The sequence below is a fragment of the Bubalus bubalis genome, chromosome 8 (genome assembly GCF_019923935.1).
Source record: "Bubalus bubalis isolate 160015118507 breed Murrah chromosome 8, NDDB_SH_1, whole genome shotgun sequence".
Taxonomy (NCBI): Eukaryota; Metazoa; Chordata; class Mammalia; order Artiodactyla; family Bovidae; genus Bubalus; species Bubalus bubalis.
This window is the reverse complement of record NC_059164.1, coordinates 56,064,954-56,086,876: the sequence shown is the minus strand read 5'-3', so window position 1 is coordinate 56,086,876 and position 21,923 is coordinate 56,064,954. Positions and strand designations below refer to the sequence as shown.

The window sequence follows — 21,923 nt, the reverse complement described above, 5'->3', positions numbered from 1 at the left end:
ACATTGAGATCTCTGGCAAGTCTCCTAAAGTTCAGTGATTGTACCATTGACAAGAGAAGCCAAAATGATATTAAAAGAGCCTGTATCCTTACCCAGGGGCTTCCCCGGTGGCTCAGTGGTAAAAGAATCCACCTGCAATTCAGGAGACGCGGGTTTGATCCCTGCGTTGGGAAGATCCCCTGGAGAAGGAAATGGTAACCCACTCCAGTATTTTTGCCTGGAAAATCCCATGGACAGAGCAGCCTGGTAGGCTATAGTCTGTGGGGTCGCAGAAGACTCGGACATGACTTAGTGACTAAACAACAACATCCTTACCCAGATGGAAGGTAAGTCCACCTCTGCAAAGAAGAAAGTAACAAGAACAGCTCCCAAATAGTCAGAAAAACACGGCATTGTTATTGGAGGGGGGTTGTACATTTCTAGTGTTTTGCCTTTATATATAATGCCTTCCAAATGGCAAAAGACACCAAGTTACAACAATACTCCTAGGGATCTAATCTCCCAATATCCCGTTTTGTATCCAAATTCACAGTGATTGTAAGTCTCAAGTCTCCAGGGGAGTGTAATAAGGAAGTTGCTTCTCCATCTGACAGGTTTTTAAATCAAGTTATTAAAATTAAACAGGTACAAGAAGTATTAAGAAAGTGTAGAGAAAGATATTCAGAATGATCTCTCAGCACAATGACCTCTCAGCACACTATTTGAAAAGTAGATAGATCCTGTTCTTAAACAAAACACGAGAGCTACTCCTGGTAATATACTTTGGCAGCAACCGCTGAGCACTGGTGATAGAAAATAACTCCCAGGATGATTAGGGCCAACTGAAAACAAAACAACATGCAGTTTAGCCGAGACCAGGACAATGAGCCTCAAGTGCATGGATTAAAATAGAGTACGTGGGAATTCTCTGGTGGTCCAGTGGTTAGGACTCACCAGTCTCATTCCTGGGATTGGGTTCCATCCCTGGTTGGGAAACTGCTCACACAGTGTACCAAAAGAAAAAAAAAAAAGGCAGGCTTGGGGAAAACAACTGCAGCAGATTGCTGCTTTTGTTGCTCAAAGCAACACTCTCTGTGACCCCACGGACTGCAGCACATCAGGCTTCTCTGTCCTCCACTATCTTCTGGAGTTTGCTCAAACTCATGTCCATTGAGCCAGTGATGCCATCCAACCATCTCATCCTCTGTCGCCCCCTTCTCCTCCTGCCCTCTGCTGCTGCTAAGTTGCTTCAGTCGTGTCCTACTCTGTGTGACCCCATAGACAGCAGCCAACTAGGCTCCCCCGTCCCTGGGATTCTCCAGGCAAGAACACTGAAGTGGGTTGCCATTTCCTTCTCCCCCTCCTGCCCTCAGTCTTGCCCAAATCAGGGTCTTTTCCAATGAGTCTGCTCTTCACATCAGGTGGCCAAAAGACTGGAGCTTCAGCATCAGTCCTTCCAGTAGCAGACTAGCTAGAGAAAAATTCCTCCCCACAGGTGACATTGACAGGGTGTCTCCAATCATCAGCGTGAGTTCTAGAAACTGGAATGGAGGCCGATGCAAAACCCCATTCAGGGTGACAACAGTCCAAAGAAAGACATTACCACCTTTTGCTCTGCTGGTGCTAGAAGCTGGGGGGCTTTTTAAAAGGCTATTCCAAGTCAGTTAAGCTACAAATATAACCTGGAGCTATAAAATGCTGATGGAGAAAACATTCACTTAGGCGGCTAGGTAAAAATAAATGAATTGGACTCATTTTTTCCTCTATTCAGCAGAGATGAAAAAACAATTACCTGTGATTGAGATAATGCTCCAGATCCTTTGCTTTCTTGTGAAAGAAAAAAACGAACTGACATGAGCAGTTCCTGAATGCAGCAGCGAAATTCCTCCTCATTCTGTCCTCCGGTGGCAAGGGAAAACAGCCTTCGAGACTGAACAATATACTTAAAAATATATTCTTGGGCCTTAAAACAAAATTTTTAAAATGTTAGTTTCAAAGAAAATCAAAGGTATTTATTAACAATGACACTACACAAAACTATAGTATATCATTAGACTTTTAAATTATTGATTGAAGTACTAAGGCCCTGTGCAATTTTTGAATAGTATTTACTCATAGCAAAAGAGCTGTTTTTCTCTAATACCTAATGAGAGGAAAAGTATAGATAATTTTTAAATTCTATCTAATTCTTAACGTTAAATGTTTTTGATCCTCAGATGATTTTTTTTTAATACAATTAACAAAGATATGGTGGTCTGTTTTTCAAAAATAATTCTGCTTTGCTGGTAGGTTCTCTCGCCACTTGCATTTTACCTTCAATCAGTCCCAAATGACAAATTTATAATGAGCAAAATGCTTGTTTTTTAGAATGTACACCTATTTACTTTTATCTACTGACATCAAATACTATGTACTCAATTACAGAAATCAAAAGGCTGCCAAGGCTGTTACTGCACAATCCTCTTAAGAATCTATTGACAGATGGGAGGTAGGAGAGGGGTTCAGGATGTGGGGGACACATGCATATCTGTGGCCGATTCATGATGATGTATGGCAAAAACCATCAAAATATTGCAAAGTAATTGCCCTCCAATTAAAATCAATTAATTAATTTAAAAAAGAATCTATTGGTAGATTCTTTACAAACATGTTGCAAGAAAGGTATCAACATCTTCATATATACAGAGCTTGTAGGGCCCAGAGATATGTGCAGTGTTAAACCATGAGACACTGTAAAACCTTAGGTTTCCTCATTATGATTCCTGCTAAGCCATCCTCCAGGCAAGAATACTGGATTAGGTTGCCATGCCCTCCTCCAGGGGATCTTCCCAACCAAGGGATTGAAGCCAGGTCTCCCACATTGCAGGTGGATTCTTTGCCATCTGAGCCACTAGGGAAGCCCATGAATACTGGAGTGGGTAACCTATCCCTTCTTCAGGGGATCTTCCCAATCCAGGAATTGAACTGGGGTCTCCTGCATTGCAGATGGATTCTTTACCAGCAGACCTACCAGGGAAGCCCTTAAAATGTAAGACAAATGGTTCTCAGATGGTCTCTGTCAGTGGTAGAAGCAAGAACAGGGAACTTCTAAGCTTAACTGCTCATCTGCAGTCTTGTCTTCTCCACCCTTCCTTCTAGATTTCAAGTGTTCAGAGCCTGGAGGACTAAGGATTTAATGCTAGGGAGGTTCCAGTGAGTCTGGCAAAGTTCTTTTCAAATCTCATCATCTCTGGAGCAGCCACAAACTGATTAAGATCACTGAATTGGAATGTCAGTGATTAATAATCAGCAATTACTGCCTGTGTTGAGGAAACCAATTTGCTTAGGCATCACCACGCAGCAGCACTGTTGGGCTACGATGTGCTATCCACAGCGTGTCATTACCTTCAGCACCTCCTGGATGTGCTCTTGTCTCTCCGCTTCTGTGATCCGGTCCACATACCACTTGAGTACTTTGATGAGATCTCTAAAATACAGGGGAAATGTGCAGAAGGTACAGTTGGTCTCATTCTCAATTAGAAGCCAACAAATCACATGCTTATTTTTATCACAAGGAGGCATTTTCCATCAGTTCTCATGTTTCTGTCAAACTGTTATATTATGATAATTTTACAAAGTCTGCATATCACCATCATTACCCCTTTTTTGAAGCTGAAGAGAGAAACAACATTTCCTCCCAGCAAGATTCCTTTCAATCTGGACATATTCCATGAGTCCTGCCGCTTCTGGCCATGCTTCCAACGGGTGAACACAAATATCAGAAGAAAGGCCAGGGGAGTGTCTGAATCTGACTGCCATGGTCGATCTCAGACAACTGCTAATTAGGATTTCCTCCCCAGTGAAATCCTAATTTGGATAAAATATTTAGCTGGAGGCAAAATAAGGTGTGGGGAAGGATGAAGATACCATCTCCTCATTTCAAATCACACCCCATGGACTTAACAAGCCAATTCTCTGACCTGTGGGAAGAATGAGGCTTACCATCAGAGCATGTCCTAGCAATTTCCAGAAAAGCCAAGTTTTATTTTTTCCAAGTAATTTCTGGAAGTTTTATTGTTTTAAGAAACAAAAATGGAATTAACCTCCACGCCTCAAATTCTCAAGATTGCAGTCACGTGACCTTTAACAATGGCCAGTTCTTGGTGTCTAGAAAACAGCAATTTTTAAAAATTTTCTCTGTCCGAGGAGAACTCATGGTTGTTTCAGTCAGTATATGCTGATGGGAACACTACTTTTGAGGATGAGTGGTTATGATTCTGGCCCAAGAAGATTCCATGGGCCTTATTTGTCTTATTAGAACTGATTAGCTGCATTCCTGGCTAATCTGAGACATTACACCACTGTTTTCTAGTTTCCAGAGACAGTGTCACTTGGAACAGTGACCCCTCACACCAGGGCCCAAACTGTTAGGTCAAGGGCAAAACTATCCTTGCTCAAACATTTCACCCTCTGAAAAGCTCATGTCGGTAGAAGGTCAAGTCTTGCAAAAATGACTCCATTCACTTAAACATCAGAGGTGTAAATCTTACCAAGCTACGGAAGCAAATAACCAAAGGAACTGGATGAAATGCTTACCTGGTTACCTACTATCTTTTATACAGCACACAGATGGGGGAAAAGGGCAAAGCCCTGATTCCAAGCTCCTTTAACACACTTCTGGGAATAGATGACTGCGTGCACATGCCCAAAGGTGAGATAAGTTTTTATCTTATACATATAAGATAAGATAATAACATATAAGATAAAAACCTTGGCAGCTGCTGTATAACATAGGGAGCTCAGCTCAGTGCTCTGTGATGACCTGGGGTGGGATGGGGGGTGGTGTTGGGAGGCTAGGGAGAGGATTTATGTATACATATAGCTGATTCACATTGTTGTACAGCAGAAACTAATACAACATTGAAAAGCAATTATCCCCTAATTTAAAAAAAAAAACAATTATAAACTAAAAAAAACTGGCAGAATAGCAATAACAGCAGTGGACTGGGGAGATGGAACTTTGGGGTACATTTCAGGGCTGTATTTAAGCAGGCCCATGACCAGGAAGATGTCACCCATAGGACAGAAAGAGAGGAGTTGTTATCTTCTAGGCTACATGTAGGCAGGTACCAGCTACAGCATGTCATTATTCATTCACTTTTAGTCTTGCTTATCTTATCTGAGTGGATAAGAAAGGAGCAGCGGTTAAAATGGCAGCTGGTAACAAAGGATAGAGCCTAATAACTGAACCCCTTGCATCCATGGGCCAGCTCTTCATACGATCAGCACAAAGCTTAGTGTCTGGCATGCAGGAGGCACTCAATAAATATTAACAAATGAATGAACAAAGGACTTTAAAATGGTATGATGGCAAAGGCTGTTTTCCCATTATATTTCTTTCTTAAAGACATCTAGAATTACCAAGGAGTGTGATGATTAAATGGGGCTCTTGACTGTCAAAATGAAATAACCAGGTATTTTAGACTACAGAAGATCAAGTGAAACAGAGGCAAAAAGAAAACATTATATTTTAGGTTTCAGGACTAGAACTCAGGAAGTTCTCCCCCCGACCCAACCTTTTAAAATCAAAATAAGTTTCAGCCATCAAAAAAAGATGTGTGAAAAAGGGAGATACTGTCTCAAGAGACACTTGAGTAGCTGTGCTTCATTTCTTCCTACATTCTCTTTTAAATTTTCCTATATAGCTGGTTCTGCTTTAAAAAGTTCAAAAGAAACTGTTTCTAAACCAACTACAAGATAAAGGACCTTACCTGTATGCAAGTGCCCCAGCAAAATGACTCTCAATGTAAGTGTCCATTACAGGTTTAAAATGATGAAATTTGCTATCTTGCAGCAAATTGATTATGTGAACCTAAAACAAAACAAAACAGAGTTTTACAAAACTGAATGCAAACCAAGACTTTTTTGGCAGGGGGAGTGGGACGGTTTCTTTTGTTTGTTTGTTTGTTTGGTTTTGATTTGGGAAGGTTTCCTTTCAAGTGAGCTCATTCTATTAAGTGCACATTCCTAAAACAGTCTTATGAAAGTCAATATTTAAAGACAAAATTAAGGTATAAAGTTAATTTAAACTCACCAATGAATCAAACACTTTAGACCCATATTTTTGGGAATTTTCATCTAAAATTCCAAATAAGGTATCCAGTGTATCTTGCAGAAACTGTTAGATAAAGAAGTAAAAGCATAAATAAAATATCCTCTGTCTTTCCCCTCTAAGTATTCTTTATCCCACAAATTTCTAAGAGAAGGATAACAGGATGCATTTACCTTTACTATCTCGGAGCCATCAATTTCTTTTAATTTAGAGAGACAGCCTGTGATCTTGTCTGGGTGGGTTCTCCATTTCAAAAGATCAAGCATATCACCTGTCCAAACAGAAAAGGAAGATTAGTTGCCTTGATAGAGAACAGGCTCTCACAGGAAAGCGTTCTAACTGGTAAACAGTGAATTCTTAAATATGTTGCCACGTGGTCACCCAAACTGCAGGCTCCCCCAGACTCCAACTAACCCTCTAAGATGGCATTTATTACAGTGTGTTCTCTTTTTCCCTTCCCAGTGCTCTTGACTGACAAACTCTTGCTTATCCTTCAGTTCTCAGGCTACTTGTATTTGCCCAAAGACTGTAAACTCCAAGAGAAAAAAACCACATTGAGCTCGGCCCTAACTTAGTGCTAGCACTGGAACAGAGCAGGCACACAGCAGGCAGTTGGTAAGTACTGCTTGGAGAATTTTCTGCCTCCTCCAATTAAACTGGGAGATTCTTGAGGGCTGGGAACCCACTTGATTCACTTTTCTGCTCCCAAGTCATAGCACTCTGCCAAGTAACCAATTCCATTTGGCAATGAAGGTCTTCTTGACAATGTGACCCAAACCTGGCATGACTAGAAGGTTCCTGCACAATGATGCCAAGCCATGCCATGCCAAGTTGCTTCAATCGGGTCCGACTCTTTGCAACACTATTGACTGCAGCCCACCAGGCTCCTCTGGCCATGGAATTCTCTAGGCTAGAATACTGGATTGGGTTGTCATGCCCTCCTCCAGAAGATCTTCCTGACCCAGGGATCGAACCTGTGTCTCCTGCATTGGCAGATGGGTTTTAACCACTGAGACACCTGGGAAACCATACAATGATGACAAGTCCAGTCAACTGTGAGACCAGCAAATGAGCCCTTGGACCTGACAGGGCCAATTCCTAGACTCTGTGACCATCTTCCACCCTAGACTCTGGGCAAGAGCAGGTCTCAGCTCTTCAATTCCCTTTTCTTTCTGACCTGACAACATGTGAGCCCTGTGTCCAGCAGAGTCCTCAGGGAACCTCCTCACTGGTGAGGGAATAAATCCTTTCCTCCTCCTTCCTGGGCAGAAGCTCCTGCACATGGTGCCCATCTTCACTGGTCTCCAAAGGGAACAAGGAGTCAGTGGCATCGGAGGCCAATGACAGCAGTAACAACTGACAAGGCTCATGGAAGCAGGACGTGCCCAGGGCAGGGGAACCTGGCAGGGCTATTCTCCTGGTGCCAGTGGGGCTGAGACACTAGAGAAGCCAGGAGAGGTTTTCTGCTTCAAAGCACTTGTTTCAGGCGAAACTTGAATGGGACTTGCCAAGAAGCAAGAAAGACAAAAAAAAAAAAAAAAAAAAAAGCAAACACCAAACACAATAACAAATAATCCAAAAAAATCAAGGAAGTAGTTATGATGAGAAAGAAAACATGACATAGTAAATAAAGATCCCTAGGTCAGGAAGATCCCTTGGAGAAGGAAATGGCTATCCACTCCAGTACCCTTGCCTGTAGAATCCTATGGACAGAGGAGCCTGGTGGGCTGCAGTCCATAGCATTGGAAACAATGGAGCATCTAACACACACAGTAAATAAAGAGAAAAAACATAAGACTCTCAAGAGGAAATAGAAGCAACTTCCACCAAAGCCAATTTCAAAGGAAAAACCACAAAGGAACCAAAAGTAGGAAACTTAGCACTAAATAGGAACGTTTTTCTATAACAAATAGGGGGAAGAGGAGGAGGAGGATTTAGACTTAGAAAAATGAGGGAATTTTTCAAAAACTGACATTGAAAAAGAAATTTATGATTATTTTCCTAGCAGAAAACCCTGAAAATGTTGAACATTCACATCTAACTCAGATGCCCTGGAGGTATGATTGAAACATTTTAAAATATGATTGGTTATATTTAGATGAGAGAGTCTATAGGGTGAGACCAGCTGACCAAAGAAAGTTCTCCAGGATTCTCCTGGTCTGCTTGCTGGCCCGCTCGGACTTCCCACATCTAGCTTCAGGGTGCCTGCCGCCTTCTCTGGCAGCCCCTCTTTTACAATTTGCGCTACCATTTACTTCCCACTCCCCCTCCCATCCAGCTCTGTCCCCTCCTTCTCTCTCTCTGCCCTTTAGAATGAGGTCTTTGCAGGAGCGTTCAATGTGAGGGGTGGACCCTGTGCAGAGGAAGAAGGAGGCTCTACAGGCTGCAAAGTGGCATCAGTAGAGGACAAGGAATAGGACTGTCATCAGCAGAGCCGGATAGCAGATGACAGCGGTCTGGGATGGGGCGCTTCATCTTTCCTGCAAGAAGTCTGAGGAATTGTTAGACTGCTCCCATTGGAGCCAAAAGGAGAATAATGTGTTATACTTTGTCCATCTGGACACAATTAATCATGTATGCCATGTACTCAGAATCAAGTCAAAATTATCATCTCTTAGGTCTTTATTTTAGCCATTTGAAGATACATCAGTTGCAAATTTGCAGCTAGGACCTATTACTGAAAATGAGAATTTTATACATTCCATTCAACTATCATTTAAGTGTGTACTGACTGTATGCCTGATCTGCCAAGAGCTATAAAATAGGTGGATGACCTGACCCCTACTTTTTTTTTTTTTAAACCACAATCTCAGGAAGAGACTGAAGAAACTACCCATTACTGAGGGGAGAAGGAGATATGGAGCAGTCGGTATTGGCACAAATGTTAGACTGAATTTAAGCATTGTTTTCATTTTTTCTTAATGTTTTAAAAAGTTCTTTTTAACAGTCCAAGAAAGCTAACAAACAAGTAAAGTGATTCCTTTTCTGATCCCCATTTTTAAGAAACTTAAAATATTTCCTTGATCTGGCAATCACAGACGTCCAGTCCAGCCAGTGCATTAGCCTCATTATGCTATCTAAGAATGACACTGGAACACACAGAACGTGTGTAGACAGACACACTTTAGAAATCCTGAAATGCAAATCTGCTCTAGGAAACTGTCCTAGAGACCACATCACTTACTAAATGCCCAATTGTAATGGAAATGGGATTTGTATATTTTCCAAGTCGAGTAAAATGAATACAAAAAAAATTTAATTCCAATTTGGAAGTGGATTACTTCTACACAGAGACATGTGTCTAGCATGAAAATTTCAGAAAAAAGAACTTCCTTCCTTCCTTTGTCCCATGTCTTTAAACACACTATTCATTTCCTGCCTCATTTTGAGCTGTCCAACATTGACAAGGTTAATCAAAGTCACAATGGTAATTAAGCACTTATTAGTCTTCAATAATGTGTCAAGTGTTGCTTTCTATATAGCGAGATGTTTAATGACTTCGTGAATAGTTTATTTACTTGAAAAATGTTCTCTGCTTTTACAGAGCAGCAGCTTCTAGTTATCAGGATTTGTTTCCCTCTGTCTTATGTTCACATTTCTGTCTAATAGCCTAAACCCTAGAACTAGAAATAATTAAGCAGGCAGGGCCAAATGTTTTCATGGCAGAGAATCTATTGTTAGGCTTATATCTTTGGAAGAATAATGGCCCCCAAAGATGTCCATATTCTAACCCATGGATTTATCTTAACTGACAAAAGAGTTTTACAGGTGTGATTAAGTTAAAGATTTTTTAAATGGGGTATTATCCTGGATGATTTGGTGGAAGCACTCTCATCACAGGGGTCCTTAAAAGATGGAAGATGATCAGAGTCAGAAAGATCGAATATGCTTTGTTGCTGTCTTAGAAGATGGAGAAAGGGGCCTGTAGCCAGGGAATACAGGTGCTTCCTAGGAGCTAGAAAAGGTAAATAAAGGGATTCCCTCCTAGAGATTTCAAGAGGGAATGTGGCCCTGCTGACACCTTGATTTTAGCCCGGGAATAAGACTGCAGACTTTCTACCTCCAAAATTATAAGATAATAAATTATTGTTGTTTTAAGCCAATAAGTTTATAGTAATTACTACAGCAGTAACTGACAACTAATACTGGCTGAAAATAATCTAATGGAGGCAGAGAGTTAAATACGAATCAGATTCTTTAGAGACACACAACTCATCCATGGATTCATCCAGGATGAATGAAAATAACACCTAAGGGAGTCAAAAACGTTGATTTTATTATTTTCACAACCTCTATGGGGTTAGACTCTTCTCACAAAAAAAAAATGCCTGAGATTTGGTAAATGCTGTTTAGTCATAATAGAATTCTGTCAATGAAGGTTTTATTTACGTAAGATCATTAACCATTGAATACTGATAGTCTGATGTAATAACTTAATTTGGCAATAGCTACCTTCAATCAAACTTACTAAAAATAAACTACATAGTTTATTTTTAGAAATATGTCTCCAAAAATACCTCTGGAAGGGGATAAATGAAACCCAATATAAATGTAAAAAAAATAATTTGCCAAGGTCCTATATAAATACAGTAGCACTGTTTGACAAATTGGATGGTATCATTAAAAGTGGTCATTATAATAACGCCAAAATTTGCTTCTTTTCTCATTCCATGTTCTGAGAAAAGATATGTATTTCTTACTATATGGCACAGAAGAAACAACTAATAACACTTTAAAAAGTTTAAGCACAGGAGCATTTTTCTTGCCTAACAATACAGAGCCCTGATTTACTATGATTTGGCTTCAGATTTTTGACTTTACATGGGTACAAAAGTGATATGATATCATTTAGAAACTATACTTCAATTTTTGAGTTCAGATATTTTCCTGGGTTAGCTACATGCAGTACAACAGCCTCCTATGATGCTGAGCATTGAGCCTCAGATGCCAGACAGCCAAGTGATCATAAAGGTAAAGAAGCAATATGGTTATTAATACAACCATTCTGTTTTTCACTCTCAGTACAGTATCCAATAAGTTATGCAAGACATTCAACATTTTATTATAAAATAGGCTCTGTGTTAGAGAATTTTGCCCAGGTGGAAGCTACTGTAAGTGTTCTGAGCTTGTTTAGTGTAGGCTGGGCCAAGCTGTATGACACAGAAGAAAGAACTTCTTTTCTTAGATGTTTTGTGGTCGTGGTGGTATGTGCATGCTCAGTCATGTCTGACTCTTTGCAACCCTATGGACTGTAGCCCACCAGGTTCCTCTGTCCATGGAATTCTCCAGGCAAGAATACTAGAGTGAGTTGCCAGTTCCTGCTACAAGGGATCTTCCTGATTCAGGGATCGAACCTGCATCTTCAGCATTGCAGACAGATTCTTTGCCGTCTGAGCCACCTGGGAAGCCCCATGATGCTTTGTAGGTTAGGTGTAATAAATGCATATTCTACTTATCTTATTCAAGTTACCATGGGCTTATCAAAAGAATGTAACCCAATCCTAAAGTCAAGGAAGAGACATACCTTATTATAAAGTGATTGTCTTCAACAGAATGAGACTAATTTTATTATATGGCATTCAGGATGCTTTCCAGAAGCCTTACATGGCAACCATGAAGAATTCAAAAATATTTAATTTACTTCCTTCATTACAGACAATGCTTTCAGAACAATTTGCCAAGGAGAAAAGCTTGCTTTCTTAATCATAACTTTCTAAACAATCACTGACATAAAAAGTAATGCTAGAATAGAAAAGTAATATCCATCTAATTAAACAGAAAACAGCATTTACTCTGAAGCCTGCAATTAACACAGTTTATGAAGCAAGAGAGATTAAGGTGGTGGTAATCTTTGCCTTTTTTTTTTTTTTTTTAAGCAGCTGGGTTTTGATGGTTTATTTGAGGACTTGAGTATTGGGTTCCAATACCAGGATACTTCTGTAGTCCTTAAACTATACACATTTAGCTGTTCGTTGGGTCACAATTACTTTTATTTTATTAAAAACCACAAACAGAAGGATCAACAACAATTTTTCTAGTGCAAAGTTCTTAAATATAAAACTGATGTTTACAGAATATCCAACTAAAATTCACATGAGTACTTAAATACAGGGGCTTTCAAATAAACCAGTATTATACATTACCGTTTTGTGTGAGTTTTGTGGAACAGAGAAAAGATGTTATCCAAAAAGACTCCTTTGTGGCCTTCATGGCTTGATTATTATTCCCAAGGAGAATGCCCTTGGAAAAAGGAAGTTTGAGGTAGCGGGTAGTATCCTGAAGATTTGTGTTTTCTTCACACTGTAAAAAAATATTTTAAAAAATGGAAGGGGAGAGGTAAGAGACCTCTTGAGAATTATTAAGCATAATATCCATTTCTAGTTTTTAAGAACTGGGAAATATTCCAAATATCATTACAAACAGAATTTGGCTTTTAAGTAAAATGCAACAAAAATGTCTAAGAGGAATAACTCACTTATTTTGGATGCAGACCCATTTGGGTTTGAATTCTATCTCTGTTACTTCCCACACAAGTAACTGTATCAAGTTATTCAGCCTCTTATGATTTCCGTTTTCTATCTCTATGACCTCACTGTGCTGCCAAACAAATTAGATTACATGAGGCCTTTACATAGAGTCTGATACATTGGAAGTGCTCAAGAAATCATACTGCAGTGACCATAGCATATTTAAAAATCTTTTAACTGGAGGATAATTGCTTTACAATGTCGGGTTGGTTTCTGTCATACAATGCGAATCAACCATAACTATATATATACATATATATCTACACACACACATATCCCCCCCATCTTGAGTCTCCCTCCCACCACCACCCCTCATCCCACAACCATAGCATTTTAAAAAAGTGCTTAAATTATTCCCACATCTCCTCTGAGGTAGATATTAAACAACTCCTTACTTTGAAAACAGGCAATTAAAGGACTCTGTATTTCATGATAATCTAATAATCCTACTATGGTGAGAAATCCCTACAGAAAATGTCAGCAACAAATGTAAAAGAAATTATAGGTTTTAAAAATACAGTTTCATATTCCTAGTGTAATTCTTTCTTTAGTCGAGGGTTGTCGCTAAATGCTAAAATCAGCAGGAAAATTGTTGATGAGCAAATGAACATTCAACGCTATCACACAGATTCCCTCCTACTGGCAAGGGGACAAATATAACTGCACGTCAGGGGATTGGGCTGTCGGCCCTCTGATGCAGGGCAACGAAAACAACACATCATCCTCGCAATGCATTCCTCCCAAAGCTGTGGAGCCTGAATGGGTGACACCGACAGATTCAGCTTCTACTTCACAGAAAATACAAAGGACAGGGCAACATGCCGAATGCTATGGGGAAGCAACCAGACAAACCCAGAAGGTGGCACTTTCTGTAGGATGCCCGTCTTTGACTCCCCAAGTCAAGTTTTGTGGGGTAAAAAAAACAGGATTACTCTAGATTAAATAATACTTAAGAGATATGTAAGAGCCAGATACAATATAATGGCCCCGGATTTGGACAAACTTGCTGAAAAGGATTTTCTTTTGGAATTGATACATTGACTAAATTCTAGATGAGATAAAAAAAAATTGGAAAAGTCATTAACTGGCAAAAGTAAATAAAAAAATAATAAGGTCCTATTGTATAGCACAGGAAACTATATTCAATATCTTGCAATAAACCATAATGGAAAAGAATATTAAAAAAAGCATGTCTATTACATGTGTATCACTGAGTTACTTTGCTGTATAGCAGCGATTGGCACAACATTGTAAATAAACTATACCTCAATAAAAAAATAAAAAATACATATAATGAAGCAACCGAGATATCCTTCAGTACATGAATAGATAAATGTGGTACATCCAGAAACCAGAAGACCATTTCAGTGCTAAAAATAAATGAGCTACCAAGCCATAAAAAGACATGGAGGAAACAATGCATATCACTAAGTGAAAGAAGCCAATCTGAAAAGTCTACAAACTCCATGATTCCAACTATGTAATATTCTAGCAAGTGCAGAACTATGAAGACAGTTAAAAAAAAAAAAATTAGTGGTTTCCAGAGGTTGGGAGTAGGAGAAAGGATGAACAGACAGACCACAGAAGATTTTTCTAGGGCAGTATGATATTATGATGATAGATACATGTCACTATACATTTGTCCAAATCCACAGAATACACAAAAACAAGAGTGAAACCTAGGGTTTCCCTGGTAGCTCAGTGGTATAGAATCCATCTGCCAAAGCAGGAGACATGGGTTCGATCCCTGATCTGGGAAGATCCCACATGCTGTGGAGCAATTAAGCCCGTGTGCCACAACAACTGAGCCTGTGTTCTAGCGGCCAGGAGCCACAACTACTGAGCCCACGTGCCTCAGCCACTGAAGCCTGTGCGCCCTAGAGCCTGTGCTCTGCAACAAGAGAAGCCACCATGATGGGAAGCCTGAGCATAACTAGAGAATGTCCCTCACTCTCTGTGAGTAGAGAAAAGCCTGCACAGCAGCAAAGACCCAGCACAGCCAAAAATCAAGAAAAATAAAATTATACATAAAAAAAGAGTGAACCCTAGTAAACTAAGGGCTTTGGGTAATGATGATGTGTCAATGCAGATTCAACCTTGGTTAAAATAAATATGCACCATTCTGGTGAATGATGCTGACAATGGAGGAAGCTACACATATGCCGGGGCAGAGGGTGGAAGGGAAGTCTCTATCCTTTACTCTCAACTTTATTGTATACTAAGCTACTCTTTTAAAAGTCTACTAAAATAAATAACATCATCTGGGTAAAAAAAAGTTCATACAGAAGAACCTCCAGAAAGATATACCCTAAGGGGTAACATCATCATATACCCTAATAGTTAACATCATCTGAGCAATCAGAATACGGTGTTTTTATTTTTGTTTATCTATATACTGTTTCTGTAATGAAGGTGACTTTAAATTAAAATTTTGAGAAAAATATATTGCAACAGATATAGAATCAGTATAGCTTACCTTATTTTGAACTAAATAAGTTTAGTTATGCTAAACTTAGTATTTAGTTTAACTAAATAACTAAATTTAGGAACTTTATTGTTTTTAATGTATATATTTATTTTTAAGGCTAGTGTCTTGGGAACAGGTAGGAAATTAAGCACAGAACCCCTTTGGTATTCTAGGCTAATCTGTGTGATTTACAAACATTTTTAAATACTAAATCTTTAAGAAAGACAACTCTAATAAGCTTAGAGAAACAAAATCAGAATATTACAAGATGTTCTTCCCGGCACACCTGCCCAGTAACAGGAGGACCGATAAACACAAGAAACTCTCTTCTCACGTTATGGCTCCAAATGCTTCGGCAAGATATTTCATTTAGACAGAAGAATGCATATATAGTTTAGACATAATTATAACGTGAACACTTCAGATGCTTTCCTGAATAAAAAGTGCTTAGCAATGTAAAGTTCTGGAGCCTGGGGTCACCATCCCCTCTCCTCAGTCTTATTCTGGTATCAGGGCTTGGAGCACAGCATCCTACACTGGCCCTATTTTTTTCTGCCTGGATCTTGTTTGTAGGGTCAGTAACACGCTCTGGTCCCATCTCCAGCGTGACCTGTATTCTGTATGTTGAACCACTCCTTCCTATTAAAACTGAAGCTTCATACAAACCCAGTCCAGACACCATCCAGTTATTTCCAGGTTTCTTCCCCAGCAGCTGGAGCGTGCCCTGGTCTGGTATGCTCTATCTGTGTACAGAAATCCTAAACTATAGATTGCTTTCTTATCCCCATCCCCACAAATGACTGCCTGGTTCTTGAAGACTTCTGGAAACCTCTTAGAATGTCTGCTTGCTGAACCCCTGTAGCTCAACCTGCAGTCAAGGATCAACCACTTCTGTGATTGAAGATGCGCTGGCCGTGTTCTGCCCATAGGGGGCACTGTGAATAGACACCGTGGCTGCCTTTACAGGGGGCAGTCACTGTGGCCAGGTGAGCACCACCTATTATAGTTCACTGCACTTCTCCCCCAGCCTAGGGGCAAGACCTCAGCATCGGAGTCTCTCTGATTTCGAGCTGTGACATCTTGATACCTTCTTACAGCTGAACTCTATCACCGTTACTCAACACAAAATACAGTAGCTAATACAAACATTACTCTGGACACAGAAGTTAAGACCTTCCTTCCACCAATAATACCAGTGTGTTTTTTGTTATGTGTTGTGTGTATGTTGGTGCTGGTGTGGGGAGGAAGTGGGGAGGATGGGCAGGAATTCTACCTATTAATTTAGTAAAGAAAAGTACATAATAACTCTTTGGTCTCTATGAACTTTTTGCTTTAGTATTTACTGTATTATAATATTTACTAATACTAGGTGTTCAAAATAGATTTTTTTTTTTTTTTTTGGTCCAGTAGGAGTCAAAATCATATGTTAGGTATGGGGTTAGAGTTTAAATCTATTTCCAAAGAACTTAAGTGGCCTGCAGAGAAAATCTCACAGCCTGCCTTTTCTTGTCCTCTGAGGTTTTTCAGCATGCATCCTCAACACATCACACAGCACTAGAGATTTTAAAGGCAATCCAAGCAACCGTCATTCTGTTGATGTTGTTCAGTTGCTAAGTCATGTGCTAAGTTGTGTCTGACTCTTTGCGACCCCATGGTCTGCATTTACATTTATTTACATGCATTTGCCATCATTTACAAAGGCTTACTAAATGTCAGGCTAAGCACTCTGCATGTGTTTTTTTTACTCTGATAATAATCCTATGAGGCAGAACATCATAACCTGAGGAGCTTATGTGATTTGCTCAATATTACAATGTTAGTAAGAATCAGAGACAAGATGTGAACCAAAGTTCATGCTCACAACTACTATACAAAATAGCAGTCGTGACTACAGTGACTCTTCCACTGTTGTTTTAACCAGGTTTTGAGTTTTGCTGTAACAAATTTAAAATTAACACATAACATATTGAATGGTAGGTATGGTTAAGAAAGATCACCCCCAAGATTTCATTTTTCACACACACAAAGTATGTTTGTGGGAAACACCCTGGGAGAGAGCTTAGAGTGGTCTTTGGAGCTGAAATACTTTCATACCTAACAAGCCTATGAGTCCTACAGTGAAATGGCTGGTCTGTGTTCTGAAACCACCCAGGGAGCAAAAGGGATCACGTGATCTGGATGCAGTGGGGAGGAGAAGCACATAGGAGCAGAGAAGGCATGTCACGGGAGCCTAGGAACACAACAGATGAGTCAGAGATAATTTGTTCATTCACTGGATGAAACAGAAAAAAAATGAGACTGAAGAGCAGTGAAGACTAGAAACAGGTTCCAGAAGATAGGCCTGTAGGCACGGCAGATGTTGCAAAGGGTTAAGCCAAAAAGGTTGTCCAGACTCTCTAGAGGAAATGCTCAGCTCACCAGCAGAAGCCAGGGAGTAAGAAAGAGTCAGCCGTGAATTTCTCGAGCATTCTTCTGCCAAGTTAGGAGAAGAGTCGGACTGTGAGGAGGAGTCTGAACAAGGGTACGGATGGCAGAGAATAAATGGGTAGGAGCAATCTTCCCCCAGGTGAAGGGCTAAAAGTCAAGGAAGTCACAGAAATGAAGCTGGTAAAGTACAGCATGGAAATATCAGTGCAAAAGAGTTGTGGCTGGATGTCTGAATGCCTGTGAATCTGAACAGTAAAAAACTGCAGTTTTGCACAAAACTACATCACTGTGTTTTTTGATGGATGGTTTTGTCACCACAGTAAAACGCAGTTACATCCCTAAACCAATGAGTAGTTAAATACAGATCACTTGCATTCTGGGGAATACCTGTAATGCAACTATTTTTGTTTTAGCACAGGGATGATTTTTTTTCATTAAATCCAGTGTGGGCACGGAACAAGGCAACATGGATATTAGAATAAGAAGAAATATCCACCCCTCCTCTTGCAGCAGACACAGACAAGCAAAAGTCTTGCTGGTATTATGTCAGATGGGGGAGACAGACAGAGAGATGTGGGAACGATTAATTGAGCCATTTTTCTAGGAGAGACAAGGCCAAATGACTACAACCCCCTGAGGTTGCACCTGGATAATGGGAACAAAACAATGTCACTGTCACAGAAAAGGACAATTCTGTGTTTGCTTTGATAGGGTGGGATCTGTGCAAGTCATTGTAAAATGGCATGAAGTTAATTTATTACAAATTAGAGAAGAAGGAGATGAAAGCCAGCCTGCTGCTTTACTTGAGATTGAAATCAGATCTGACAGGAGGGATGGACTCCCTATTACTAAAGAAGAGTTATAACAAGGGCTCTGTGGCAGCAGTAGTAGCCTCTGTCTTCTTTGAGATGATATAACCTGGCTCACAATCTATTTCTTTGCCCAGAATTAAAATCAGTTGGTGGAGCAGTGAATTGTGCATCACACCCCAGGCCACTTTTTGCCCAGTCTTGAGCACAAGAAAGAGATGCAGTGGTCAGCCACCGACAGTCATCCAGAAAAGTGATAGGTGCAAAAATGCAAGCTATATAATTGAGAGAAAAAAACAAGAAATTTCTTCAGATATTAACTGGTACAGAGATTCATAGTATATTAATAAAATTAAGGGGCCTGTAAGTTTCAGGATGTAGAGAATTAAATTAAAAGCTATAGTAAGTTAGACAATCCATTTGAAACTACTGCCAGTTAATTGAACCAGATTTATCAACAGCTGTGGCAGAAAAACAACTTCTTCTGGGGATCCTTTCAACATGACTCATCATTCTTAATGTCAGTATTAAACATGTATTAAAATTCTACTATTTGAGTCTTTTAATTCAGTATAAAGAATGTAACATGGAAGTAAAAACTGTACCTGTACATGAGGGCATTACATGTCTGACCTCTGCACTCATTTGTTAAGACTGATGACAAAGCAGCAGTAAAGACCCCTGGATTTTAGCTCCACCAGGGAAGTAGAGAAAACTCTGTGGGGGGAAAAGGCTATTTGACTTCAGTCATAAAGACTAAGAGGCTTGCCAGGCAAGGGACAGAAAGACAGGTTATACAGAAGAAACAAAACATATAAAGACACTGGGGGAGAAAAACACATATATAAGATGATGAAGATATGGCAACTAAATGCAATGTGGGTTCTAGACTGGATCCAAGAAGAGAAAAATAAAAGTACTGGAAAAATGTGTAACATCCAAATAAGTTTTGTGTTAACAGTATTCTACTGAGGTTAATTTAGTTTCAATAAATGTTCTGTGGTTATGTAAGATGCTAACATAAGGAGAAGTTGGGTGAAGGGTATATGGGAATTTTCTGTACTATTTTTGAAACTCTTATCTAACTGAAAAAACAACTGTTTTAAAAAAATACAGGTGTAGCCAGACAACTATATGTAGTTGAGTGTGGCTAAATGATGTGATTTTTTTTTTTAGGACCAAAAAAGCCTTGGGACTACTCTGAACTTCTTAAAGGAGGAAAACTCGGGCTGATTCTGATATCTGTCTCTGGTTCAAATTTCTTAAAGAACCACCAAGGAGGAGGCAGTGACTGGTCATGAAACCAAGTGTTTAGATGGTGAGGTAAAGTGTGAGCAGTCAAGAAAAACTGAAGGTTTCAATTCACCACAGGAGAGGATGGAGATGGAATAAAAAAATTCAGTTCTGGACAAGCCAAGTTAAGAGGTATCTCTGGCAGATCCCACTGAAGATGCTCAGTAGGCTGGTAAAAGCCCTGAACTACAAACCCAGATCTGGACATCATCAGCAGAGACATAGCAAATTAACCCACAGAAGTGGGTGAGATGGTTCCAGAGTGTAGAAGACACAGATAGAGTCCAAAGATTAGATCCATGATAACACCAACATTTAAGATGCAGATAAGATGCACACTAGTATATACAGGAAGGATAAACAACAAAGTCCTACTGTATAGCACAGGGAACTATACTCAACATACTGTGATAAGACATAATGGAAAAGAATATGAAAAAGAAGATATATGTGTATAGCTGAGTCATTTTGCAGTATAGCAGTAATTAACACAATGTTTCTAAGTTAACTATACTTCACTAGGGGATTCCCAGATGGCACTAGTGGTAAGAATCCATCTACCAATGCAGGAGACAAGAGACAGAGGTTCATCCCTGAGACACAAGAGATGCAGGTTCGATCCCTGGGGTGGCAAGATCTTCTGCAGCAGGGAATGGCAACCTACTGCGTTAGTCTTGCATGGGAAATTTCATGCAAAGAGCCTGGCAGGCTACAGTTAATGGGGCCACAAAGAGTTGGACATGACTGAGTGACTGAGCACATGCAACAAAAACATACTTTACTAAATAATTTTTTTTTTTTAATACAGATAAGAGAGAAGAGTACTCAAAGGAGTAGAAGGATCAGACTCAGGAGAACACTGTCAGACCACGAAATGTGGGATTTTCAAGAAGGGCAATCAATAGTATTACACATCATAGGGAAGTCAAGTAAGGGAAGATTTAGGAAGTGTCTAGAAGGTTGGCCAGTGTAGGTGCTAGTGACCTTGAGGGGAAAACTTCATTTGAGCTTCGAGGACAGAAAGTAGCCCAAGGGACAAATGGGATGGAGGGAAGTAGAGACAGTGAGTGAAGACCAGCCTTTCCTGCAGGTGGCTTACATGGGACAGGAAGAAACAGTGTGGTAGCTATTACAATGTAGTTTGTCTTTAAAGAAAAAGGGCTAGTAGAAGGAAAGAAATTATAAAAATTAGGGTAGAAATAAATGCAAAAGAAACAAAAGAGACCATAGCAAAAATCAACAAAGCTAAAAGCTGGTTCTTTGAAAAGATAAATAAAATTGACAAACCATTAGCCAGACTCATCAAGAAACAAAGGGAAAAGAATCAAATCAACAAAATTAGAAATGAAAATGGAGAAATCACAACAGACAACACAGAAATACAAAGGATAAGAGACTACTATCAGCAACTATATGCCAATAAAATGGACAACTTAGAAGAAACAGACAAATTTTTAGAAAAGTATAACTTTCCAAAACTGAACCAGGAAGAAATAGAATATCTTAACAGACCCATCACAAGCACAGAAATCGAAACTGTAATCAGAAATCTTTCAGCAAACAAAAGCCCAGGACCAGAGGGCTTCACAGCTGAATTCTACCCAAAATTTAGAGAAGAGTAAACACCTATCCTACTCAAACTCTTCCGGAAAATTGCAGAGGAAGGTAAACTGCCAAACTCATTCTATGAGGCCACCATCACCCTAATACCTAAACCTGACAAAGATGCCACAAAAAAAGAAAACTACAGGCCAATATCACTGATGAACATAGATGCAAAAATCCTTAACAACATTCTAGCAATCAGAATCCAACAACACATTAAAAAGATCACACACCATGGCCAAGTGGGCTTTATCCCAGGGATGCAAGGATTCTTCAATATCTGCAAATCAATCAATGTAATACACCACACACATTAACAAATTGAAAGATAAAAAACATGATTATCTCAATAGATGCAGAGAAGGTCTTTGACAAAATTCAACATCCATTTATGATAAAAACCCTCCAGAAAGCAGGAATAGAAAGAACATACTTCAACATAATAAAAGCTATATATGACAAACCCACAGCAAACATTATTCTCAATGGTGAAAAATTGAAAGCATTTCCCCTAATTTCAGGAACAAAAAAAGGGTGCCCACTCCCACCACTACTATTCAACATAGTTTTGGAAGCTTTAGCCACAGCAATCAGAGAAGAAAAAGAAATAAAAGGAATCCAGATTTGAAAAGAAGTAGTAAAACTCTCACCGTTTGCAGATGACATGATCCTCTACATAGAAAACCCTAAAGACTCCACCAGAAAATTACTAGAGCTAATCAATG

General features: G+C 39.6%; 1 protein-coding gene across 4 annotated transcripts in view; it reads right to left on the bottom strand.

Moving 5' to 3' along the window:
• DOCK4 (dedicator of cytokinesis 4) overlaps positions 1-21,923 on the bottom strand; it is a 474,663-nt gene that overhangs the window by 147,531 nt on the left and 305,209 nt on the right. For all 4 annotated transcript variants that reach the window (XM_045166403.1, XM_045166401.1, XM_045166404.1 and 1 more), the window contains exons 17-22: positions 12,214-12,370; positions 6,244-6,341; positions 6,053-6,136; positions 5,730-5,830; positions 3,364-3,445; positions 1,772-1,942 (exon numbers count right to left, since the gene is read on the bottom strand). In XM_045166403.1, the coding sequence (XP_045022338.1) occupies positions 1,772-1,942; positions 3,364-3,445; positions 5,730-5,830; positions 6,053-6,136; positions 6,244-6,341; positions 12,214-12,370 (693 nt within the window). The remainder of the gene's footprint in view (positions 1-1,771; positions 1,943-3,363; positions 3,446-5,729; positions 5,831-6,052; positions 6,137-6,243; positions 6,342-12,213; positions 12,371-21,923) is intronic.